This window comes from Monodon monoceros, unplaced genomic scaffold (genome assembly GCF_005190385.1).
Source record: "Monodon monoceros isolate NGI ecotype Baffin Bay Population unplaced genomic scaffold, NGI_Narwhal_1 Super_Scaffold_15, whole genome shotgun sequence".
Lineage (NCBI taxonomy): Eukaryota > Metazoa > Chordata > Mammalia > Artiodactyla > Monodontidae > Monodon > Monodon monoceros.
Window position 1 is genome coordinate 81,647,112 of NW_021703771.1, and position 26,733 is coordinate 81,673,844.

The 26,733-nt window shown below is 51.0% G+C and overlaps 1 protein-coding gene across 15 annotated transcripts in view; it reads right to left on the reverse strand.

The window, feature by feature from the left end:
• AGPAT4 (1-acylglycerol-3-phosphate O-acyltransferase 4) overlaps positions 1-26,733 on the reverse strand; it is a 1,398,816-nt gene that overhangs the window by 24,691 nt on the left and 1,347,392 nt on the right. For all 15 annotated transcript variants that reach the window (XR_003793727.1, XR_003793728.1, XM_029224043.1 and 12 more), the window contains one exon: positions 8,718-8,887. Coding sequence is in view for 13 of the 15 variants with exons in the window: in XM_029224043.1 (XP_029079876.1) it covers positions 8,718-8,887 (170 nt within the window). In the remaining 2 variants the exon portion in view is untranslated. The remainder of the gene's footprint in view (positions 1-8,717; positions 8,888-26,733) is intronic.

The window sequence follows — 26,733 nt, forward strand, 5'->3', positions numbered from 1 at the left end:
GAGAGAGAGAGAGAGAGAGAGAGAGAGAGAGAGAGAGAGAGAGAGAGAGAGGAAAGGTGAGAGACTCAACCTGTGCCAACTAGGGTACCGCATGTGACCTAACTCACTTACACTGCATTTCTTTCTCTTGCTTTCTCCCTTCTCTGATGCTAAGGAGGAAAATGCTGGGGACCTTACACCACGAGAAAAATCTCAAGAGAGTCCCAAAGAAAAATGAACACTGTCCCACAATTAGTCACAGCCACAGGGGAAAGGCAGAAAACAAACATGGAGCAAAAGCAGTGTGAGAATTCATCTGCTGGAAACAAACAAACAAACATGTCAAAGCCCAGCAAAATGCTTGCAGCTCTTTGGATCTCGATAACGTCTCCCCCCGGACCCCAGCTTACGGGCTTCCAAGCCCCAAACTGCTCTTGGTTTGACCAGAGTGCAGACGTGGAGTGAAAAAGAAGGGCATCTGGGGACAAACGAGGCAGCTCTTAGGTTCAGAGTAAGTCACAGCTGACTGTGGTCTGTGGGATCAGGGCTCCAGAGGAATTCCTGGCAGGATGCTCTGCCCCGCTTCCTGGGCACGGATCTTGTGGTGCTGCCTGGCCTCTGATCTGAATGGCCAGCCTGAGTCCATCCTGGGTGGGCCTGGGCCGGGGCAGACAGGGAGACAGAGCCTTCCAGGGAGGGGGCAGAAGATCATGGAGTCGCTTCCCTGTGCTCAGTACCTCTAGCCAGGGGGTGTTTGAGGAACAGTCAATGGAAGCTCAGGAACACGGGGGCACGGGGCCCCCTGGGCAGGTGGCAGACGGGTGCAACAGAGGCAGCAGCGGACGGGGCGATGGGTGCACAGTCGGCTCGCAGAGCAAACGTCACAGGCCTTTGCCAAGTTGCAGGAAGAGGAGGGAGGACGCCCAGCGGCACCACTGCTGTAAGCCAGCCTGGATTTACCGCCGGTCGGTGTGATCCGACTTCGGCTTGTTAAAGACAAGCCAGAGGATCTTGTGCAATAAAAAAGAAGATTTGGCGCATCTAACTCGGGACTACGCTCTTAAAAATAAAGTGCACGCTACCACTTCCAGGAATACACTTGGTTATGAACTCAAGACGCATCTGTACTTCCAGAGACTCCTTTCCGTGGCCAACGCTTCTCCCAGCTCCCGGGATTGTAAGGGCTTTCACGTCATCTCCATTCTTTCAGGGTTCTTACCTGTGTCATATGCCAGAGCCTGCCTGGCCCAACTGGTGAACACACAGAGGCAAACGGCGGCCCCCCTGCTTCCTCCCTGAGCTGGCGGCGCCTGGCAGCAACGCCGACAGAGCTGCGGATTAACCGTTAACCGATTAACCGGGGTGGGAGTGGGAGGTGTAGGAGTCCCCTACAGACCCACCTGAGGATGCTGGAATCCAACTTAACGGGGCTGACAAAACCATGGCTGCAGGTGTAGCCACTGGTAAGGAAAACAACACTTCTCCACATCTAGAAACTTCTAATCTCTCTGTAGCCAAAGAGAGAGCCTGACAGGCACCTATGAAGAAGCCGGGATGAAGGTAAACAAATGCCACGATACCTCGCAGTTCATAAAAGTGATGGGGGATTTCAGCCGCACGGGATCCAGTGCCAGAACCGCTGGTCAAATCGCATTTTGAGAACATTCCATCTCTCTTCCACCCTCTACACTTTATCCTACTTTTCATGAGAAAACACTGAGTGAAGGGAAACAAATTAGGGTAGAAGGAGCTAACAATTAGGGCACGCCTACTTTGTGCTAGGCGATTGATGAGGTATTTTACTTATATTCACGAAACCCTTAAACAGCACGAAATGGGAACGGTTAACTGAGGCTCAGAAAAGTGAGATAACCTCCCCACAGTCCCAGAGCTGGTAAACGCAGGAGCCAGGGTACAAGTCACACATGTGGGTCTCGAAACCACTGGGGAGTTTTGCCTACACATCTGTCTCTCCCCTGCTACCCTCAGAGGGAAACAGAAAGATCTGTTCTGGAGACTTGAGCACACATTCATCTTTCAGGGCATCCACTTTATTGCGTAGTTTTACACGTTTGAAAATAAAACACAGGAAACCTACAATTTGGGAGAACGTGATCATTGATGGGAGGTTTATAGGAAATAACATTCGTGCAGCCTTTGTAAACAAATCTGCATCAACATTCCTTTCAGAAAGCTGTAGTTAGAAAACGGGTCCTTGTATAATCAAACTTTAAGAAATGTTGGTTTTTAGATATGTGTGATCTTGCACAGAAAGAACCACATTGCCTGTTCATAACCAGAAGCAGCCTGGCAAAATTAAACCGAATATCGACAGGTTTGGGTTCAGTTCTTGACTTTCTTGGGTTTTATGATTTGGGTTAATAAGTCCAAAGGCACCCCACGGTGACCTTGAGGTGGCAGCCAGCGAATGAGGCAGTGGGAGGGCTGAAATGTACGCTTGGCAGATGGAGAAGAACTGGTCAGCAGAGCCCAGGACCAGGGCAGCTGGCCACATCCTTGCTGGGTGGCCACATCACTCATGATCTCCCTCCAGGCACCCCTGTCCCTCGCCTCATAATTCTCCCTTTACCTACACCTCTCATCCCCTCCTAAAACCACCCCCGTTCTTCAAGGCCTCAGCCCTGTGTCAGCGCCTTCTGGGAAATTTCTGCATCGCCGGGTGCAGCAGTCAGTGTGCTAACAGCACTGAAACGTCATTCTCCAGTTGTTGAAATACTGAAGTCCTTCCCCACAGGCTGGTATAAACAGAGCTGCCCCAGACACCAAAACTCGCCCCCCCGTATTCTGCCTTTACCACGGTGGCCCCAGCTCCTAGCCGGGACCTCTGGGCCCTCCCCAGCAAGCAAAGGACCCCCAGGAAGCTGCTGTATGGCTGAGTGGTCTGTGGACACGCACAGGGTGCCCCCAATGGACACGTGCCCCACCTCCCATTACTGTTCAAGCCCTGTGTTGTGTGACCGGCTTATATGCCCCTTCGTTGCCTCTCTCTATATGTTAGAAAGTCACTGAGAGCAACGGCTGGACCTTTCAGTCTGTCCTTGTATCTCCACAGCACCCAGAGCAGTGTCTTCCACAGAAAATATACCCAACACGCTTGCTGGATAAGAATTTCGAAGACGTATCAGCTACCCTCATCATAAACTGAGGCCTCGAAGGCACTAGGGAGGCTCGTGAGCGCCCCCTGCTTAGGAATCAGAATTCTGCCCTCCTCTGCACCCCGATGTACGCAGACATGCGACAGGAATTCAGTCTATTTTCAGGCGGAGCTGTGATGGATCCCCTAAATAATTGTTAACTAAATGGAAACGTGAGGTGTGAGGCTAAACGTCATGCGGTGGGTGGCAGGCAGCCTCCACGCTGGCCCCAGCGGTCCTCTCCTCTTGGTACCTCCCTGCTTCCTGGAGTAGGGGGTGGGCTCCTCAACTCACCTCCGACAAATGGAATACAGCAGAAGTTTCAGGTGCAATAAGGCCGTGGCTTCTGCTTCAGGTGCTTTTTTCTCCCACTCACTCTTGCATCGCTCCCCGTGGGGATCAGCTGTCACCCGAGCAGGGGCCCAGGCGCGAGAATCAGGCTGGCAACAAACAGGGGTGAGCCTGGAGGCAGATCGCTGCACGGCCAGCCTTCAGATAAGACCGCCATCCAGCCTCGGAGGGACCCCTGCCAGGAGCCCCGCGGAGCTGAGCTTTGATCTCAGACCACACAACCGGTGATAACTCGAGTTTGTTTTGAGCCACTACGTTTGGGGCTTGTCACCTGCCGTAGATAACTAACACATAGGGCTTCTTTAAAGACCCAAAGAGAACATCCCAGTTGGCCTCCAGGGTAATTGCCAAGCCACACGTACCCAGCAGATAAAAATGGACAAGAACAGCTGCTGTTACGGAGTGCTTACCAGGCCCTGACACTGCTCAAAGACCCAACAAACGTGATCTCAGGTAACCTTTCGGGGCCACTGTGAAGGAGAACATGCGTATTTTACTGGGGCAGAGAAAAAAGTAAACAGACTCGAAGCTTCGGAAGCCGTGACCCTTTGCATTGCACGCCTTGGCCTGTCCACTAGTCACGCTCACCCCAAGGAGGAATGAGTCAGTGAACCCCTTAAAGACCATAACCAGAGCCTTTGGTGCCCGGCCCATGCCAGGCAAGGCCAGCTCCGAGGGGACCAGAGCCTGGGGGACAGGCCACCAGAATGACCACACAGGGTAAAAGCTTATAAAAGACTAAAAACCCTCCCCTTTTTTCTTTATAAAAGAATCCCATCACTTTCTCCACAAATCCAATTTCACATTTAATAACCCTCCTCTCAAGGATTTCTGCAAATTTCACTTGCTTCAATTTCAACTCACTTCCTCTTGGGTTGTTACATGTTAAGATGAAAAATGCCCCGTCAGGAACCTTCTTTATAACTCTTCTTCTCTAAAAACCAAACTCCTCAGACTCCAGAAGGATCTCAACATGTGTTACTTAAAAAAAAGAGATGGGGGCTTCCCTGGTGGCGCAGTGGTTGAGAGTCCGCCTGCCGACGCAGGGGCTACGGGTTTGTGCCCCGGTCCGGGAGGATCCCACATGCCGCGGAGCGGCTGGACCCGTGAGCCATGGCCGCTGAGCCTGCGCGTACGGAGCCTGTGTTCCGCAACGGGAGAGGCCACAACAGTGAGAGGCCCGCGTACCGCAAAAAAATTAAAAAAAGAGATGGGGGCTTCCCTGGTGGCGCAGTGGTTAAGAATCTGCCTGCCAATGCAGGGGACACAGGTTCGATCCCTGGTCCGGGAAGATCCCACATGCTACGGAGCAACTAAGCCTGTGCGCCACAACTACTGAGCCTGCGCTCTAGAGCCCACGAGCCACAACTACTGAGCCCGCGTGCCACAACTACTGAAGCCCATGCACCTAGAGCTCGTGCTCCACAACAAGAGAAGCCACTGCAATGAGAAGCCCGCACACCGCAACGGAGAGTAGCCCGCACACCACAACTAGAGAAAGCCCGCACCCAGCAATGAAGACCCAACACAGCCAAAAATAATAAATAAATAAATAAATAAACAAAAGAGGTGAATCAGGTGAGTTTTTTTGAAGGTCAATTAAGACAAAAGTACTGCTAAACAATTCATATAACAAGATGCTCCTTGGTTCCTTTCAAGGGTAGTAGGAATGGATGGGCTGCTTTAGGAAGGGGTCAGGCAGCTCCCCGGCCTCACGCCCTCCAGGTAAACCTCAGGTGCTCCAGGAGACACACGTGGGTGGTAAATCATGCCCTGCCACGTAGGGAGAACATCCCCCCCATGAGAACACAGTCTGGAGCTTCCGCCTGAGCTGGCTCAACCCCACAAGGTCACGACGCCCTCTCCCTTCCCTCCCAGTGCCTCTGCCAGCTCATGGCTGCATCAGAACGCGCACAGACGGCCCTGGCACCGGCTGCTTCCCCAGTGCAGGGGGGTAGGGAGCTCGGTGCTCACCTGCTGCCCGCTCCCCACTGTCCCTCCACTGCTGGAGGGAACTTGGGGGCCAGACAATCTGGCAGCGCCCTGAGCAGGGCTACCCAGGCTCCAGTGAGAAGGGGAGCGGTGTCGTCCTAAGGTGGTGAGACCTGCCCCCCCCCCGCTGGGTGGAGTTCCTGAAACTCCAGACCAAGAGGCAAGGCTCGTGCCCTTGCACACGACATTAGTTGTTTGGTTTTCAAGAGTAAGAAATGAAATCCAGTAGCTATGGTACTCATCGAGGCAGTCAAGGCTGGAGACGAGCAGTCCCTGTGCCGTTGGCGGGTGGCCATTCTGCTTAAGAACTTTCGTGCCTCTGCACCCTTGTGTGCCGAGTTGTAAAGTGATCGGCGTTACAGAGCCTCTGCCTGTAAAATGCTAAAGGGTGCTGACACTCGTCAGTGCACGAAAGCCCTCCCCCGCTCAGTCCCGGGTCTCCTGCCCAGTCCAAGGTCCCCCCTCCCTGTTTGTGTCCCTGCTTCCTTGGTCCCGTTGCTCCATCCCTGACCCCATGGTGGTACTGAGGGTTTTCTTTCCTCAGAACGAGCCCCGCACAAACCGGGGCGGGCAGGGGGGACTGTGGCAGGACCAGAAACTTGGTCCCTCCAGCCATCACCCTGGTCATTCTCTGACACAAGGCACTCCCCCAGCTTTTCCTCTCAACACCCTCCAGGAGGAAAGAGCAGCAACTCGGAAATCAGAGTTAGTAGTTCCTACCCTGGGGCAAATTCTTCACCCACACTGAGGCTCTGCCCATTTATCTATAAAAAGTAAACAACAACCACACCATAGAGATTGAAAATAGCACAAATAAGGTGAAAGACGCGCATAGAAGAAGCCCGTGGTCACAAAGCCACCAGGGGGACCACGGCCACTGGAAAGTGCCTCTAAGTCCAACACACTTCCTGTTGCCCCAAATTACACGTTTCACATCCTGCGCATGAACATACCAAGGTGCCTGCGAGGCCCAGAAGATCAGCAGCTGCCCCCAAAGTGCGCTTGAAGAACCAGCGTTCCAGGAAGCCTAGCTTGTAGGCGGCATTAGCACTAGTTCCGGTCAGGATGCAAAGACACCCCGTACGCCTTCTCCCGTAAGGGAAGAAGGATCCGGTCGTCAATCATCTGTATCCACGATGGGGTTCGGATTATGACATTCTTCTCTCCTCTCAGTGACAATAAAGCCACAGGGGCTTCCCTGGTGGCGCAGTGGTGGAGAGTCCGCCTGCCGATGCAGGGGACGCGGGTTCGTGCCCCGGTCCGGGAGGATCCCACGTGCCGCGGAGCGGCTGGGCCCGGGAGCCATGGCCACTGAGCCTGCGCGTCCAGAGCCTGTGCTCCGCAACGGGAGAGGCCACAACAGTGAGAGGCCCGCGTACCGCAAAAAAAAAAAAAAAAATTAAAAAAAAAAAAGAAGCCACAGAACTGTAGCTAAGATCTCTGTCCGAGGCCTCTACGACAGAGAAAGGTAGATAATAGAATTTCTGGTTTTGTTCCTGAAAATATGTTTGAACACACACACACACACACACACACACACACACACACGTGTGCCTGCACAGACATCACGTCAGTACTGGAAGAACAAATAGGAAAGCAAAGGAGAAAACTGTTGGGAGGGCGGCCTTTCAGTGCACTCACCCCCAGGCATTCCAGTTTTCTAGAAGTCTAAAGGTAGCAACAGTGATTTAACACACTGTTTCCATCTCTTGAAAAACTGCTAATGATCTTAGTTGCCTTTTGATAGTTTAACTGTACAACGACCATCATTTGTCCTAAAGACATTATTGGAACCTGTTTCTAAGCATATTTCCTTCTCTCACCTTTGGCCCCAAATTTTAAAAAAATGTTTAGGACTTCCCTGGTGGCACAGTGGTTGAGAATCCACCTGCCAGTGCAGGGGACACGGGTTCGAGGACCCCCTGGTCTGGGAGGATCCCACATGCCACGAGCAACTGGGCCTGTGCGCCACAGCTACTGAGCCTGCGCTCTAGAGCCTGTGAGGCACAACTACTGAGCCCATGAGCCACAACTGCAGAAGCCCGCACGCCTGGAGCCCATGCTCCGCAACAAGAGAAGCCACCGCAATGAGAAGCCCATGGACCGCAATGAAGAGTAGCCCCTGCTGACCACAACTAGAGAAAGCCCGCGCGCAGCAACGAAGACCCAATGCAGCCAAAATAAATAAATGAATAAATAAATTTAAAAAAAAAGTTTAAAAAAGCAAATACAAAATGTGTCCCAAGGCTATTTAGTCTCTCTTAGCCAAGGCTCTTCCCAAGAGGCAGAGGCCAGCAGGACCCAAAGTTCCGTTTCCAACTCTGGGACCCCCAGGCACGTCCGGGACTGGACACACTGAGACCATCCCTAGGGAATCTGACCCAGGACTCTTGTCACATCTACTCTGCCTGGTCTTCAAACTCCTGCCTTCTACACACTATGATTCTGTCTACATGGGCCACCAAAAGCAAGTGCGACGTGCGCGAGCCCCGCCTGTCTGCGGGGGACTGTTCCCGGGGGCAACACAGGATCTCCAAGTTCTGGTGCGAGTGGTCTCCAACTTTCCCAGCCCCGGGCTGGTCCACGTCGCGATTCCTGTCGGGATACCTGAGCCCGAGGACTCTGGTACTTGCTCCGGGCTCAACCATCACAGCTCAATGTGTTAACCATGACAAAAGTCAACTGGGGAGGCCCAGTCCCAAAGGTATGCAAGAAGTCAAACTAGTTGGAGAAAAACAGGATTTTGTATTTATTCTGAATTCTGCAGGTCAAACGCTGTCGCCTAGGCACTCAGCTTTCTCACGTCCATGAAGATGAACATTCAGAGGTGAATTCTGCCCGTCAGCCAGGGAGGGAGCAGAGCATAGAGATTAAGAATACGAAGCTGGACAAGTTCAAATGCAAATCTGCGTAACAGCTGTGTGACCCCTAGCAGGGTATTTAACCGCAGCTTTTCAAAAAGGACAGGTGTCAGTTCCTGACTCCCAAGTGTTTCTGTAAGGATTAAATACATTAATCGCACGTCAAATGCCCAGTGCATCATAACTGCTGAATAAGCACAATCCTTACTCATAAGCAGATGTTCACTTGATTCTGAGCAAGGAGGAAAAGCAGTTGGTTAAGAACATTTCAACAAGTCTGTTGATGCTGCTGCAAACTCTGAACGACCAAGAGCGAAAAGACAAGTTACAGGGTTGAAGGAGAGAGACGCGTGAGACGGGAAATGCACGTCCGACTTACCCCTAAGACCCCGAAGCGCTCGGCCAGGCTCCAACCGCAGAGAAAGTCGATCTCAAACTTGTGGTTCAGAACAACGATGGCGTTTTCCTTCCCGTACTTGGGGTAGGCCCGGGGGTCCGTGTGGATGATGCATTCCGTGCCCGACCACCATTCCAGCAGCATCACCAGCTCTGGAACAAACCACCACAACAGACGGACCTTTATTCCACGCACCCTCTATGACTAGGGGTCTGGTCTGCTGGGCCAGGTGGCAGCAAGGCTCTGCCGTCCTGGCTGGAACGGAAAAAGCAACTTTGAGGGGTCAGGTTCTGGATCATTTCAGCCCAGACCCCAGTTCTTGAAGGGGTTTCGAAGCAGAAGGAAAAAAAGATCGAGAAAACTCCATGAGTCTCCAGGGGAGGAGAGGAAGCTTCGAGAAGGCAAATGACTTGCATTACCTGATTAAGTACCTTGGGGAAAAATAAATCAGAAAGACTGAATCCATCAAGAATCCATGCCCTTGTGTTTTCAGAGCCCTGAAAGGCAGTGTGAGGTGATGTACAGAATTCTTAACATCCTTGGAAATGACTAATTGGGATACTTATAAACACCATCAAAGAACACTAAATACCCAATTTTTCTCTCCCATTTACGACACTAGAGTGCACCAGGAATAATGCAGCACTGCGGTGAAACACCAGCACCTGAAGGGCAAGGATAAATTAGGTCCATTACCTTGCGGGCCTCAACGCAACTATTAAAACACTCTTGTAGGAGCTTGTGAAATAGGAAAGTCCTTTTTTTGGGCAACAATGACCAACTTGCCTTTATTCTTCAGTGATACCTCTAATCTAGGTCACCAATACCCAACCCACTGGCCTCAGGACAAACCTTTATGGTAGAAGTTGTCCAGAAAACCAGCCGAAACTTGGTGATTAGGTCTACAGCTATAGTGACTTTGAAAAGGAATTTTAGAGCTAAGCCTGTTCAGCAGATGGGTGGGTAGGTGGGTGAGCCCTCTGTGAAGGACACGCCCCTTTTTAATCACCACTTAGAGGGGTGCATGTTAGGCAGAGGACTCACTCATCACCCGCCCCTACACACACGCACACAACCCAGCAGGTGTGGTCTCGACTCCAGCCAAGTCTCACGTGTGAAAGGCTTGGGCGGCTACCCTTGGAAACCTCTCTCCTTGAGGCTGGAGACTGGTGCTTAGGTACTGGAGCCAGAACTCTCTAGAAGGCGCTACAGTCTAGTTTCTAAACACGAGCACTGTGGGGCTTTGGACAGATGGACCACATGGCACCGCAGCCTCCCGATCTTTGGAGGGGCGGCCTCATTGGCTTTTGTGAGAAGCGATGGGCATGACACGTAACAGGCGCTCTGTGCCAAGTGCATGCCAAGCTCCCAACAAACCCAGGCTTCAGCATCTACCAGGGTCATCAGAACCGAACCAAAACACACCCCTTACTTGACACTGAAGAGTCTGCCTATTCCTAGGAGTTGAGAAAACGCTGAGCCCCCAGGCAGCTGTCCCACGGGCAGCGACACTGGTGGGACCTAGAGGTGGCCATCAGGGAGGGGAGGGGCGCAGGGCAGCCTGGCCGGCGGGACAGTTCCCACCGTGTAGAAAGATGCTTCTACTGCTGCACTGATTTGTTCCAAGAGATGGGTGGGCAGTACCCACCTATCCCATTACTGGCCACGGAGCCCAGAGAAGCGCCTAAGCAGAGGCGCATGGAAGCAGCGAGATCAGGCTGAACTGTCGTTCCCTGTGACTCATCCTGCAAACACCTCCTGAATGCCTCTCTGTGCCCCGCTGCTCCCTGCCCAGGGCAGGCCGGGCCCCCCTTCCACTTTCCCCAGCGCCCTTCGTGGCACTTATCACAGCTTGTGTCACAGTGAGATGACACCCCGGCCCCTGCTGACCACAGGCCCCGCCAGGCACAGATCACCTTGCTTGGTACACCCTGACCCCAGCCATCACTCCAGAACCCAGCACTGTGCCAGCACATCTACGCTTCCAACGAACACTGTTTGGTGACCTGATGTGTGCAAGCAGGATGTGAGGGGCTGGAGGTGTAGTAGCAAACCCACAGCTGCTCCCGGGCTCCCACCCTCCTGGAGCCTGCAGCCCAGAGGGAAGGCAGTCGCGCCCTCAAGAGGTGGTGGGACCAGGAGAGCAGAGGCTCTTCACAGGATGGACGATGCTGAATATCATGCTCATGGATTTGGGGTCAGACCCAGTCAGGCTCCAGTCCTGCGGATGCCACGCAACGGCTGTAAGACTTCTGGTCTGTTTCTCAATGTCCCCTAAATCTCCGCATCCTTGTCTGTGAATAAAGATAGGAAAAGCAGGGCTTCCCTGGTGGCGCAGTGGTTGAGAGTCCGCCTGCCGATGCAGGGGACACGGGTTCGTGCCCCGGTCTGGCTGGGCCCGTGAGCCATGGCCGCTGAGCCTGCGCATCCAGAGCCTGTGCTCCGCAATGGGAGAGGCCACAGCAGTGAGAGGCCTGCGTACCACAAAAAAGAAAAAAAAAGATAGGAAAAGCTTCTAGAGATGCTGTGGGTATTAAATCAGGTCATGTAATCAAGGCACCTAGCATGATGTTGCACATAGTAGGGGATCAGTAAGCTTCTTACTACTATTATACACACTAATTCTGTAGCAGTCCTGGCTCTGTGACCAGGGGAGAGGGGGGGGGGGGGGGGAGAGAGAGAGGGGGAGAGAGGGGGGGGGGGGGGAGGGGGGGGGGGAGAGAGAGAGAGTGAGTTACAGCGACTTCAGCACCAGAGTAAGCAGTTATGATTTACGATTTCCCAATAAAGGCAATGAGAAGTCATTGGAACATTTTTAAAGAGGCCACAGCAGCACCTAATTTGCATTTTGAAACGGTCACTCTGGCTGAAGTCGGAACAGATCAGAAGCAGGGAGGCCCGTCGGGGGGTGACTGCAGCAACCCAGTGAGAGGTGATGGCAGCGGGACCAGGTGGTGACAGTGTGGAGAGGCCTGATTTCTCCCTCATCTCAACAGGCTGTTAGCTACACAACTGAACACTGAATCTCACTGGATAAAAGTGTTTTCTTTCCTTTTTTCCCCCTTTTTTTAACCAAGGTTTCTTTTTTTTTTTTAATTCACAAGCAGTATTTACATTTATAGTCACAATGTAAAACAGTTCAATTAATCCAGAAGTATTTAGAGGAAAACGTGTAATTCCCCTTGATGGCCCTGCAGCGTGCCCAGCAGAATCCTCTTTCTTGTTTGTTTCCAGTTAAGGGACCACAAGGGACACTCTTGGGAGGTCTGACGGGTTTTGCAGGTCACACGCATCGCGGCTGACGTGCTGATTCACCTCCTCGGTATGAAGCAGAAGCTAGACCTGCAACAGCTCCAGCCCCTCCAGCCCCTCCGAGTCCTGGGCCTGGCTGTGTCTGCTCCTGGGAGGGCCCAGCTGCTGCAGGATCCCAGGCCACCCAGGTCACCCACGCCATCCACGCCAGGTGCAGCAGGAACCCAGAGGTTTCGGTCTGTCCTCACGGGGCTGCAGATACTGCTTTTGGGGGTCCTGAGCTCTTAATCATCCATCCATTTACATCCGTCACCCCTTCCTGACAACTCTCCCTGGGACTTCAAGCTCCAGCAGGAGCTACAGAGACGAGAGCCCTTCCCGGGCCGGCCAAAACGGCCCCACACACGACGAAGGGCCGCTCCCTTTACAGGTGTGTGCGTCTGCCAGCAGCTCTGCTCCTCTGGGTGAACTCTGCGGGGCACGTCCTCTGCCTGTGCCCCACCCTCCCCCAATCCCAGCTCCCTTCTCCAGGGTTAGCCATTAGGAACGGCTTGGAGAGTGGCCTTCTCGTCCTGTTCGTCGGAGTTCACACACACACACACACACACACACACACACACGTGTTTTCCCCCCATGAATGGGTTCATAACTTCATCGATATTTGAAAGCATATACATATAGCTATTTTCTCCAAATGGTGTATTTTGGGCTCTCTTCATGTTAATACAGATACACAGACGTATCAGCAAATAGTTACCGGGCTCTGGCCATGGGCCACAGCCTAGGCCACACGGTATTGCAGTAAATCCTCACATTAACCCTGTGAGAGGCACGATGATTGTCCCCATTTTAAAGATGAAGAAATAGAGGCACAGGGATATCTCTCATTCTACAAAACTGCCATTTTCTAGGTCAAAAATAGTCAGAATGGCAATGTCATGAGGGGTAACCAGCTGCGTGGCGGGTCCTGCTACGGTTATAGCATGATCTATTCAGCCATTCTGCCATCGATTAGCGCTTCTTCCCCTTGTTTTTTGTTACAAATACTGTGGTAAATATCCTTGAAAATGCATGTTTAAAAAAAAAATTGTGAAAGTATTTCTCCAATATAGGTATACCAAAAAGTAGAATTATGGATTGAAGAGTATGCATACTTTAAAATTTTACATATATTTCTAAATTGCCTTCCAAAAAGCTCTAAATGGAAATGTCAGTATTTGTTCAAAGCAGAAGCTAGAGCAGAGGCAGGGGATACAGGAGGGAAAGGGAGGGGCTGCCGCACACAGAAGTGAAATCCTAGTTCAAGAGGGAGGACCTCTGGGCCCCAGGGTCGCATCGCCTCATCACCGAAAGGAGCTCCTCCCTCGTCCCTCCCCTGCCCTCCCCTCCCGAGGCCCTGGTAGGAGCTGACACCTCATATCATCACGGTCCTCCCGCCCACCGCGATCTCAACCTGTCCATTAATCCCTGGGCCTTGTAGGAGGGAGGAGACACCCTGCTCACCCCATTCTCACCAGAGGTGTGGGCTGAGCCAGCAGGGCCCCGATGGCTGTCAAACACTCGTTACAGACGAGAGCTGCGGCCAAGGTTTCTTCCGTATAACGCAGCAGTTTTGAAGCCTCTTGTCCCATTTAAAGATGTTCAGTTTGCTAGATTTTGCAGTCTTTATTTTTGCTACTCCCCGAGGGCGGGGTGGCCGGAGGCGCTGGCGGGAGCCCAGCACGGGCGCAGGCGTCTTCCCGAAGCTCAGCCACCTCTGGACCCTGCGATCTGGGGCCATGCCTGGCTCTGGCCAGTTACTGACGCCTGTTTGGCAAACTCCACTTGGAGACAGGTGGGGCCAGCGAGGTAACGGCCAGGGAGGGTTGTGAAGCACAGGAAGTGACTGTAAAATCCCCATCTGCTGCCTCCAATTTCAGGGGCTGATGGAAGGACCAAAGCCAGGGGGCTGTAAGGGCGCACGGTCTGAAGGACAGATTCGTTTTTGTTCCATTTGCTATTGCGCTGTGCAGCTCGATGACAGATAGGAAAAAAGAAGTAGATGGACAAAAGGGAAAGGGGGGGAGAGGGGAGAGGCACCTGGTTCATATTTGTAAAGAAGGAGGAAATTGTAACAACTAACATTCGCTGAGTCAGCTCACACATCACTGTCCTCATTTCACAGCTGACGGCATGGAAACACTGAGGCCAGGGAGCCAGTCCCGCTCCCACCGCTAGGAGGTGGGAGTGCTGGGCCCTAAACGCAGACAGGGGGATTCAGAGGGTCCACGAGGACACCAAAAGCCATGATTATATGGCGGAGGGGAGAGAAAGAGCATTTAGGGAGGGAAGAGATCAGAGGATGTTCAGAGTACAAGGGTCACACCCTTGACCTTGGGCAGCCCTTCTCTGGGAGAGGAAGATGCCCAAATCAAAGGCTGCTGTGAAGGTTAAATCTGCTAAAGTGATTCAAGCATGTAACGCTTGCCCGCCCTAGAACCAGTGCTTTTCTTCCCCTCAATACCATGACCACCAAGGATAGTACAGCAATAACGACAGAAGAAATAATGAAGGGACAGAGAGTACAGCCAGGAAAGAATGAGCAGCACACGGGCGGGTGCCGACTTCTGGGCGGCCCTGCTGTCACCCCCAGGTGTCCCTGTCCTCAGCTCTGATGTCCCTCCTTTCACTGCAGTCCAGATGCTGAGCAGCTGTGAGACCCGGCTCCTTCTGTGCTGGATCCCAGGGGTCGACATGCGCCCTGGAAACCCAACGATCCTCCAAACCCACAGCCGAATCCTCTGCAGCCCACGTGGGTGGAGGGGTGAGGGCTCCCTCCTTCTCCACCAAACCTCTCCCCCAGCTTCCTGCTCGCACCTGCCACGAATGACATTTCTCTCCTCTCTCCAGCCCTTTCTGGAAGAAGTGCTGAGAGCCCTAATAACACAAGGAGGCACAGTTCCTGCAGAAAAGGCCTCGGAGTCCAGACTGATGATCGGAGTTCACTGTTCAAACAGCCAGAATCCCCCGCGTTGCAGGTGCGGGCGACACGTGACCAAGGAAAATGGTATTTTTATAATCAACTTTATCTAACTTTAATAATTACATAATCACATGCGTAATTATATGTAATCTCTAAGCTAAGTATCTATAATTATGTACTCATAATAGTTTTTTCAGTAATTTAGCTGATAATAATTTAGGTTAAACATGAAACCTCTCTACCTCAAAAGCTTCCAAAATGCAAAATCGAAGAAAGTTTCTGGGGTTTGACGTGAGACCGCCCCCTCCTACACCCCCGGGGAGGAACACGCCCTGCCCTGGCCTTGGTTTCTGCACTCTCTGGGCCATGTTCAAAAGTGGGGATAAAAACATGAACTTGAACGGTTAGTGGGAGCCGAGTCAACAGGGAGGTTTGGGGCCAGCTCTGACCTCGCCAGCCCCGAGGGAGCCCACGGAGACCCTGAAAAGAGGATGGAGTTCAGTGAGCAAACGCACTTTCACACTATGGCACTCGATACAGAATCCGGGACTTCTGACGCGAGACCAGCTGCCAACTGGTCCCCGTCTGCCTACCAGGTCTATTGTGGAGACTCCCAGCCTTACCAACCGACTCACAGCCCCATAACCGGCTCCAAACACGGGTGAAGTCGTTCCTCCCTGCCTAGCTATACCCCGTGGACCATGCTCATCACTTCCTCTCTTTTCCTCATGTCTGTTTTCCCTACCTCGCCTTACCCATCCTTCCAGGCTCAACACATGCCCATATTTCCACGAAACCGCAGGTCCCAGGCCACCCAGACACAGGGCTTCCTAACTTCCTGCCTCTATCTGTGCTCCACGCAGTTGGGCACTTACTTGTATTTTGTTCTGAATTATTTCTAGTTAATTCCCCAGCATATACCTTTTGTCCACAACCAGGTTCCAGTACTTCCTTTCCATGACACTGAACTAGGGACCCAGCTGTACTTGCGACATTTCAGTCCACATCCCAGGCATCCAAACAGCTGCTTTTCCCACTTAGGTGCCCAGGTCCCTGAATGACGCTGAGGCGAGGAGCCTACAAACAGATGCACAGTATATCTATAGGGCTATTAACATTTCATAGGACGATTAGAAAAACAATGCCTAAAAAGGCTCCTTAGAACGCAGGGAAGTTTGGGAAGCCCTGCAGGACCTCTCTGAGAGAGACGGATCTGCTACAAGCTGGCAACGCAAGAAGCCAACTCCTCTGAACCCTGCAGCATCTCCATCACGTCCTCCCAGCCCAGCGGAAGTGCCTGTTTCTATGCAGGCTTTGCCCTTGGCAGGGCATGGAGGGGATGGACTTGACCTGCTTGCTATGTTCTTGGAGCTCAAGTCTTAAAGAGTTAACGCTGCCACGTTGTAACCTTTCTCTCTGAGCCTTGAGACGGCAGGTCAGGGTGATGAGGGGCCGTGCAAACACTTGCCTGCTCCTATCCCGACGTACACCCTGCAGTGAAGGAGACAGGAACCGGGTAACTGGCGCTGAGATAGAATTGGACTGAGAGCCGCCGGTATGGACGCTACAGGCGTTTACATTATGCACAGGGAGCGGTAACATTAGGAGCAGAAAAGCAGCTTTTTCCACTAAATGGAGCCAATACTCGGCTGCCAATTACTGGGTCTCACTTTCAGGGCCAGGCAAAACATCAAGAAGTACGACTGTCCTGAGTGATGCTTATAAAAGCCAGGCTGAAGCTCTCTGCTTCCCACCCTCAATCAAAACCCTGAGGTGGGAGGACAGGGAAAGGAAGGGTCTAGAACCCCACCTCCACCCCCCCCACTCTGGTGCCCCGATACTCTGGCTTCTCACAATTCCCTTCCAAGAGAGCAGCTCAGAAATCACTGAGCCCTGACCCCTGTGCCATCCGATTTCCAGTCCCTCCTCGTTCATCCAGTAATCAAATATCGAGGCAGTATGTTGGTAGATGCCAGGGGCTGGAGGGTAGGGGGGTGTTGGGGAGGGAGAATGGGGAGTTAGTGTTTAATGGGGACAGAGTTCAGTTTAGGAAGGTGAAAAATTGGGGAGATGGATGATGGTGAGAGTTGCACAACGACGTGAATGTTCTTAGTGCCAATGAACTGTACAGTTAAATACGGTTAAAGTAGTGTGTTTTATATTGTGACTTTTACCACAATAAAGAAACATTAAAAAAAAAAAAATATCGAGGCAGAGTCCGCCAGATGCCCAGCACCAGTGCAGGGGCCTGGACGTGGCAGTGAACAAACACACTCTAGCAGGGGAGACAGGCAGTAAAGAAGCAAACAGCACATAGATGTACATAACGTGGTAGCTGGATGGCTACAAGTGCTGTGAGGGCAGCAGGAAGGGGAAGGGCTGGGGGACAGGGTCTGGGGGGAGGGCTGATCTTTCACACATGGCCCAGAGGATGCCTCCCAGACGTCTCTGAAGTTTAGCATGAAGCTGCCGTGATCTAATTGAAATGTGACCTGCTAGAAGGGAGCCTTTCCCAGATAGGGGACTTGTCTTGTTCACGGGTGTGTTTCCGGTGCTGAGAGCTGGGGACCCACTGAGAGGGTGGCTTCGGCTGCTGCGTAGAGAATGACGTCAGCAGGCTCGGGTGGAGGCTGGCCACAGGGAGCGGGCTGCTGCAATCAGCCAGGAGAGGGGGACCTGGGCTCGGTGGTGGTGCTCGTGTGGAAGAGGGGTCAGGTTCAGGGTGATGCTGAAGGTGGGGAGCACAGGGCTGGCTGTCGGGCTGAATGTGGTAGAAGGGAAGGTTGAGGGGTGATTCTAAGATGTTTGCACTGAACGGCTGGGGACGCACCTGCTGTTGAGAGAGCTGGGATGCACTGGGAGGGAGGGCCAGGTGGCAGAGGAACTGGGCTTGGGTTGGGACATGTGAGCCTAGTGCGGGGCCAGCATCCTGGCTCAGAGGAGGTGTACGGGGACCGGTTCTGCCCTGCCCTGGCCTCGCTCTGCCCCAGCCTTTGACCGTTCCTTCCCTGTCCACTCCCCTTCTCTGTGGCCACTTCTATTTCTCTCCCAGACCCGGCCAATTATTCTCCTCACAACACCTTCCCACTCACTCGTCACCAGTGAGAGTTACTGGTCAGGCTCCCACCCCGTCCAGCCCTCGGCAAGGCGAGAAATCCGGTGTCACCATGCCTAGAGGCACCCGAAGCTTGGGAGTAGCAAGTACCATCAGCACCCAGATTTTGCTCTCTAGAATCCACTTCCCCACCGCCTTTCCCGTCCAGGGCACACTATCCACCGTGAGGGAAAGCAGCAGTGCATAGATTGTTCTTGTGGACCCATCTGAACCTGGACCCACCCAGCATTTATGTCTAACTCCTAGTTTATCATCCAGGGAGGGAGGACCAGGGTAAACTCCACTCCAGTGAGCACTCACACACACCCAGAAGGTGGGACACTCTACAGGTCAGGGGCGTTCTAAGCTAAGAAAGACTTAAAAGACGAAACAACCAAATGCAATGTATGGACCCTACTGAAATCTGAACTTAACACTCCAAATGTTTAAAAAAAAAACCAAAAAGTTTGGAAACAACTGGAGAAATCTGAATATAGACAGTATTACATGATAACTAAAAAAAATTACTAACTTTGACAGTTGTGATAACAATGTGCTTGTTTTTAAGATGCCCTCCTTCTCTATAAAACACACCTCATGATAATTTGGGGTGGTAATTCATGACATAAAATATCTGGGATTCGCTTTATAAATTTTCAGCAATTGATCAATGAATAAGAACTCAGTATAACAAAGTATTTACAATATTTAAATCCAAGTGCTGTGAATATGGGGAATCCTTCTGCTCTTCTCTTTACTCTTACATGTATTTAAATGCTTCGTAAAAAGAAAGTGAAAGGAGGCAAGTTCCCTCTCTACTCAGAAGAGTGAGTCCAGGGTCAAAGGCAGCCCCCAGACACGTCAGTCCTGCCTCAACCACTCGCGGCCACGTCTCTAGGGGCAACCGTGGGAGAGACACAAACGGAAACCCTAGGAATATACCCATGTGTAAAATGCAGGCCAAGGCCACACGGGATTTCCATTTTTGAAATTTCTGAGATGAAGACCACTCTACAACTTGAAAATGCCTTACACCTCACTGCCTTTCTATTAAGCAGTTAAAAGGTCTAAAGTCCCCAGAGTGTGAAGGTGTTCACTTCTCTGCTCGCCATGTGGAGAAGTAAGAAATTCTTGGAAGCTGGCAGTGTTCCACTGTCCCTGCGGTCACCAGGTAAAGTCGAGGCCACAGAGGACTCAGGCCGCAGGGCTTGGACCCCTGAGCCCAGCCCTTCTCAGGGTGACTTTGAGGAATTGCAGCTCCCCCCCGCCTCAGCATCCTGTCGGCTAAGGTGGAGCCAGTGCCCACCGCGTAGGCTGTGCTGAGGCTCCTGTGTCAGTGCCCGGCGGTGACTCTGCTCTTTAAAAGTTACTGCCTTTGGGCGATGTCTCTGACCTTAGTCAAACGAGCCGGTACTTAGCGCTTTCTCTGCCAGGTCTCAGCATCACAGGGGAGAGATGGCGCGCGTGTAAGCTGCCAGGCTCCTACAGGGCCTGACGTCAGCAACGTCCATGGTAAAGGGGAATTTTTCAACACGTTGCGAAGGATCTGGCTGAGAGCAGACACTCAAGGGATCCCTACCCCTCTCCTCCCTCCAACCCTTCACACACCGACACCGCTCCTGTTGCCCTGGTCCAAATCCTAGTGCCCCTCAAGACACATGTCAAATGCCCTCCTTTGGAAAGCGGCCCCAGACCCCAAGTTCTGCAGGGTCCTTCCTTCTGGTCTCACCGGTGCCTTCTACTTAGCGAGGGTGGGTATACAGGCCTCAGGACTTGTTCACACTCTTGAGCTGTGACTGAAATGTGGGGTCATTCAAATTCCCAGAAGCTTCTGGAAGCTTAGACTTCTACTACCTCCCTCCCCCTAAGGTCCCAGTCAGAGTGGTCCACCCAGGATTACTTGCTAAGTTGTTTTAAGGAAAGAAACACCTCTCGAAGCCAAGAAGTATGAAGGCCGTGGGCGTATTCTGCGGTGTTTCCCTTCCCATGTGCACAAGGATGTTACAACCTGGTGAAGCCTCGGGTCCAAATGTTCCACTTGAAGATGGAAGGCCTTTCCCTACGCCATGGAATGCAAGTTACCCTTCTGAGGCCAGGGTGTGCGCTACAGCCGCGTGGGCGAACACACACTCCACCAGTGAACCTGGAAACGATGTGTAAGATGGTTTTCTCAAAGTAAAACTGTAAAAACAAACACCAAGGCACAGACCAGAGATATGCAAGAGGAACCTTAAAGAGAACACATGGATTCCAGGCCAAGACTCAGGCACCAGCTTTATTTCAAGAGATGGGCACGTGGTGGAAAGAAAAAAAAACAACCGGAGGGCACACTGGTACTTCAGGAGGCAAGGCTGTGCTCCCCGCCAGGAGCAATGCCAGCCCGACACGCCTCTCACACTGCACACCCAGTCCCTGGTGGGGTCACTGCACAGCCACCCAGTGCAAAGTTACCCATCCACCTCCTGGATGTGACCCGAGCTCACATGCAGATCAGCCCTCGGGGCAAAAGTATGTTGATCAGCAAACAGGAGCACTCACTCCGTCTCGTGCTCTCTGCTGAGAAGAAGATTGTCGCCTGTACTCTAATTTTACACCTCAGTGTTTCATAAGATTGCTTATTATGCTCATACTAACAACCTGATTAAAATACTAGTAGAGCAAACGTCTCAGCCTAAAAATCTGGGGCTCAGACTGTGGAATGCTGTACTCTTAAGGGTACAAGCAGCTTCGGGGGACTCTGTCCACTTCCCCGCTACGGCTTGGAGCTCCTCTACAAACAGCCATGGTGTATGTACGTTGCCAAAATTTTAACTTATAGCAAACTCACAGGCCATCTGCTCACACCACTAGTGGCCCCTGCCATCCACTGCCCACTATGCCAGTCCGTCAGTCCACCAGGCCCACCTGTTCCGTGTCTAGGGCCATCATCCCTTTTCCATTTTCACAGTTGTCTCCGTCATCCCTTGATGACCTTCTATCTGGTCTCTCTGCCTCCAGTGTCACCTGCTCCTCTCGTCCAGTCTATGCCCAGTGCCAGCTTAACCCCGCCGCCCCCTCACTGAGTCCTCACCACCCACCCAGGAACTGAGACTCCTTCACCAGGCCCTACTGCTTGGCGCACCCTCTTTCTGCCACGTACCTTGAGCTAAGGTCAAGTTGAACTACATGCTGCTCCCGGAACTAGCTAGATAGAACTCTGTGTACCTATCCTTGGCCTCTTGCCAAGCCCTTCTCTTGGCCGGAAAGGCCCTTCTTTTCCATAGAACTTCCAAACCTTATCTGTCTTCCAAGCTTCAGCTCAAACGAGATCTTGCCCATGGAGTTTCTCTTGACCACCCCTCAACCTCCGTTAGAAGTAATTTGTCTTTCTTCTAAATCCCCCCTTAGGGACACTGTGCCCATGGCACTTTGAAGTCAGACAGACCTGATCTGAATTCCCATTCCATCACTTACTAGCTCCATGACATGAGCACAATTCCTTAACCTCTCTGGCCTTCCGTTTTATCTATAAAAAAGGAATAATAAAATATCACTTACAAAATGATTATGAACACTTAATGAGACTAATGTTTGACCAATGTCTGCGTAAGAACTACAGCCAACAGCGGTGCTGGGCAATCACCTTCCTTCCTTGGACCTTATGTTCTTTCTCACATGTTCAGTGCTGTTTGCTTTGGGTTGGTTTTCCTTCCACGTGGACCATAGAGTCCCTCGGGGAGGGTTCTGTCTCATCCAATTTGTTGTCATGCTGCCCACAGAATGCAGACTAGGACTGGCACAGATATCCACGAATATGTGTCATTTCACAGCTGGTGATGGCACGACTTGTAGCTAAGAGAAGCTTCACAAGGTTCCCAATCATGTCAAGAATCAGTGAAGGATGGCAGAGTCCTCGGACCCATTTAAACACTTAAAAACCATTTTTTTAAAGCAAGAAATGACTAATCTCCTCAGGAACACTTTAAGCAGAGTTTAAAATCTACTGAAGATAAACACCTACTCTAAATGTTCATCCATTTAATGTCTTCTCTCACCTTCCCCTCATCGAAATATAGTGAGGCTTATGTTCATAATTCAGATTCATTACTCAGAGAAATACATATATTGTGATTTTTTAACAGGATAAAAAGAAATTGACCTGTGCTCTTCAACGGGAGAGGCCACAACAGTGAGAGGCCCGCATACCGCAAAAAAAAAAATTGAGATGCTGAAATATACACAATTCACAAAATAAATTTTAGGGCCAGAAGTGTGAAAGAGACACTATGCCGGAATTGTTTCTTAAAAACTTTTTCTCCACGTGAGACTTCGCTTCCTTCTCTCAGCCTAGGAGGCCATGGAGACTTTGCCCCTTTGGCCTTTTCCAATACGGGACGAACTTCTTTGCCAGAGTAGCTTCTCATTATTGAGGACAATGTGCAGATTGTTTACTCTTCCCTGACTTGTAATAAATGAGGTCCAGAGAGTTCTGGATCTATCCTAACATCAGTTATTTCCCGAGAAACTTCTCGTGTTTCAGTAAGGTAATATTCTGTCCCTGTTAAAGGTTGCCAGATAGAATGCAAAGTGCCCAGTGAAATCTGAATATCAGATAAACTTCAAATTATTTTTTAGCATAAGCATGTCTCCTGCAATACTTGGTGAAAGATATACCAGCGTATGAGCCGTGCAATGTCTGGAACATAACTCACAATGAAAATTATTCGTTGTTTATCTGAAATTCTAATTGAACCGGAAGTCCTGAATTTTTATTTTATGAATCTGGCAGTCGGAGTCCTTATCAACCCAGCAGTAACCATGGCAACAAGCACTGCTGGGCTCTAGGAACAAGCTGGAAGCTAACGGTCAGCGTTGAACAGCCATCCATAGCCCCACGGGGCTCTCACCAGCACCACCTCGTACAACCAGAGCGGCCGTCTGGTGACGTGGGCGTTTACTCCCCATTTGGCAAATGACAAAATGGAAGCCCCAGGGCTTTCCCAAGGTCACGCAGATTTGGGGGAGCAGGGCCACTGCACTCGGCGGCTGCGACCTGGAATTCCCGGAAGCCGGGGGCACATTTCTGTCGTCCTGCGGTCTCATGATTATGCAGAGCACGTGTTTCTGAGAATCTTAGCAATTTTCAAATGAACCTGTGCTTCAATTATATCTCAGTCTAATTCTCCAAGGTCCCTGGGAAATCATTTCACTGGGGTTTGTCTGAGCTGTATCTAATCGAGTCGTGAAGCCAGTGAGTGGGCACAACAACCAGCTACTAAACCCTAATTGCTTGGCAGCCCTGGGAACACCAAGGCCAAGAATTACGAGGCTCTGCCATCTGTGAACTGTCCTAGGTAATCCCCATCCCGTCTCGTCACCAAGGCTAATTAACGCGGGCCGAGCCCAAGGTTGATGCGACGTCTCCAGCACCCAGAGCGCTTGCAAGGCAGCAAGAATGAGGGCGGGGTCACCCAGCCCAGGCTGACTGCTGGGGGGACAGTGGAAGGACGTAAGTGAGATGGAGGTGGAAGCAAGGGAGAGGGGGAGTCAAGGATCCAGGGCGGAAGTGAGAACCAGTATCTACTGAGCACATACTGGAGGCAGGCAGTGACCCTGTCACCTACTGCAGCTCGTTTATCTGACCCCAGAGTCACGTGGTAGGATCAGAATTACTCCACACTGATGCAGAGACTGAGGCTCAGAAAGTTCTAGTAACTTGCCCAGGGTCACAAGGAGAGTAAAGGTTTCTCTCTGGTTTGTGCAGCCGCAGGACCCAGGCCATTGGGGTCAGTGGGAGGGCCCAGCCTTGCACTGTTGCTCAACTTCCTTCTGCTTTACTCCTTCCATCACCCCTTCTCCACCTACCATCCCCCAGCCCCCTCACTGCCGCCCCAGAAGAGGCCAAACAGGAACTGTGGTGCAGTTCTTTGGAATATTTGTTTTAGTTTCAATAAAGTGCTGTACTTGGGCAGGCCCTGTGCTCTAGGCCACATTTTACCAGTTCTGAGATGCATACTGTTCTCACGTTAACATGCCTGAAGTCGAGTGCATCTTACTATCCATGGTGTGCCTAGTTTAATTTCTTTTTCTTAGAGATATATAAAATAAGGATGCACCTTACAATCAATGACATCTTAGATTCTATGAAATACAGAAATTTAAAAAACAGGGTGACCTTATCAAGCTGGGTCTTAGATGGGATGTATCTTGTATGTGGCCATGCGTTTGGAAAGGGCCAGGGGTTGGGGGTTGGAAAGGAAGGATGAATAGGTGGAACACGTGGGATTTTTAGGGCAGGTAACTATTCCGTAAGACACTCACGGTAGATACATGATACTATGCATTGATCAAGACTCATAGAATGTACAACACAAAGAGGAAACCCTGTTGTAAACTATGGACCTTGAGAATATCAGTGTATCAACACTGGTTCATCAACTGTAAAAAGGGAACCACATTAGTGCAAGACGTTAAACTAGGGGAAACTGTGTGTGTGTGGGGGGGGGTGTGTGTGTGTGTGTGTGTGTGTGCGCGCGCGCTGAGGCAAGGGGTGGCCAGTGTATGGGAGCTATCTGTACGTTCTGTACAATTTTTCTGGAAACGTAAAACTGCTCATAAAAAATAAAGTTTATTGATTTTAAGAAAACACAAGAAGGTGAGTTGATCCTTTTATATTTCTTCCATAAAAAAATGTTACAGAAAATACAAAGTTTTGTTTTACGTTTCTGTCTTTGGCAGATTTTCAGCTAGTTTCAGTTACCTGTGACCCATCAATAGAGGAGTGACAGGAGTTTTACCTAAAAGAAAGTAAAATGAAGTGCTATCAGACCCTCAGGCCTTAAGATAGTGTTCAAGGGAGTAGAAAGATCCCCGCTGGGCCTCAACCTCCAAACACCCCAATCTCACTCTCCAATCATGTGGATGACAAAGGAAGATCAGCAATGTGCCTAGTCCCAAGAGGGCTGAAGGGAAGAGGAACAATTTAAACACAACCTGAAACACCCAGCTCTAAAGACAAGCAGAAAGGAAATTACTAGAAAAGTCAATGGCTTTGGTTCACTGCCACCCTTGGCGTTCAAATCTCCCAAGCATCTCTCCACTGGTTTCTGAATCCTTTAAGAATACAATATTAAGGGACTTCCTTGGTGGTGCAGTGGTTAAGAATCCGCCTGCCAATGCAGGGGACACGGGTTTGAGCCCTGGTCTGGGAAGATCCCACCTACCGCGGAGCAACTAAGCCCGTGCGCCACAACTACTGAGCCTGCGCTCTAGAGCCCGCGAGCCAAAACTACTGAGCCCACGAGCCACAACTACTGAAGCCCTCATGCCTAGAGCCCGTGCCCTGCAACAAGAGAAGCCACTGCAATGAGAAGCCCGTGCACTGCAACAAAGAGTAGCCCCCGCTCGCCACAACTAGAGAAAGCCCACGCACAGCAACGAGGACCCAACGCAGCCAAAAATAATAAATACATTTATTTATTTTTTCAAAAGGAAGCATATAATATTAAGGAGGCTAACAATCAGGTTCCAAATATGGTGACGCATTTACTAAGTGCTTATTACGGGCTCTGCATAGTGACGACGCATGTAGATAAGGATGCCAAGTAGCAGAAAGAGAATGGACCGAACATCTTAGATCAAAGTGGAGAGACGTTCCACTCCCAGCAGTTCCAATGGCTGATGAAGCTACAGCCAGAAAGAAAAAAGATGTGTGTATTTTTTTTCCCACCTGTCATGGTCCTGGAGAAATTGAGTAATTAAGAACACAATCAAGGTTAAATTGCAGCCATTTGACTTTTGTAGATTGAGCTTTAAAATATCAATAACAAAGATTCTGTCAGATACAGTTTATATGAGCTGAGAGACGGCATCCACATCCATCCAGATGGTAAAGATGTGGTTGCACAAGATACAGTTAACGTGGACAAAATTAAACTGGAGGGACGTTGCCGTTGCCTTAGTAAAGCTGAGACTCTGGAGTCAAGACAGACTGCGTTTGATTAGTGACTCCAGTTTTTCTAGGTGATGACCTTTGACACGTTGTTTAATTGCTCTTCTTTCAATCTTGAAGACAGAAATGGTGCTTTCAACTCTTAATTCACACACAGCCCGCCTTGATGACCAGAACTGTACAGTGTATGAGGACATGAATTGTTCTCCTTCCTGGATTTATAGTCACTGTCCTATTTTGTGCATTTTATTTGTCCCACACTTTCTTTCTTCTCTCTCCTTTCTTGCCTCCTTTTGGAATAAGTATTTTAAATCATTTTCCTAGTGTAGAGGTTATACAGTCTTACTACCCTCTAAGCAGTTACCCTAAAATACTTTCCATGGATGGTCTGATACACTGACCTGTCAGCAGGGAGCACCTCTCCTTACTTCTGGTTTCATGAGTAGAGACCTTTCTCTAGGGAAATGCCTGTCCTCCCAGCACGCCTTTACTCTCCTGCCCCGGAGGTAGAGTAGTTCACATGACTGGTGAGTTTGGGAAGGTTGAACGGACATTCTTGGCTTGGCCCTGCATCTCCTCCCCAGCTGTGCACCCTGCCCCTCCCCAGGAAGTGCTCTCTTGGACCTTAGGAGGTGTCTGGGCTGCTTGGGTAAATCTCCCAATATGGGGGTTCAGCCAGCAGACGCATTTGGCTCTCACACACAGCTATAACTTCCGAAACAGGCTCTATCGGCGGTAAAGAAAATACTTTGGTCACCAT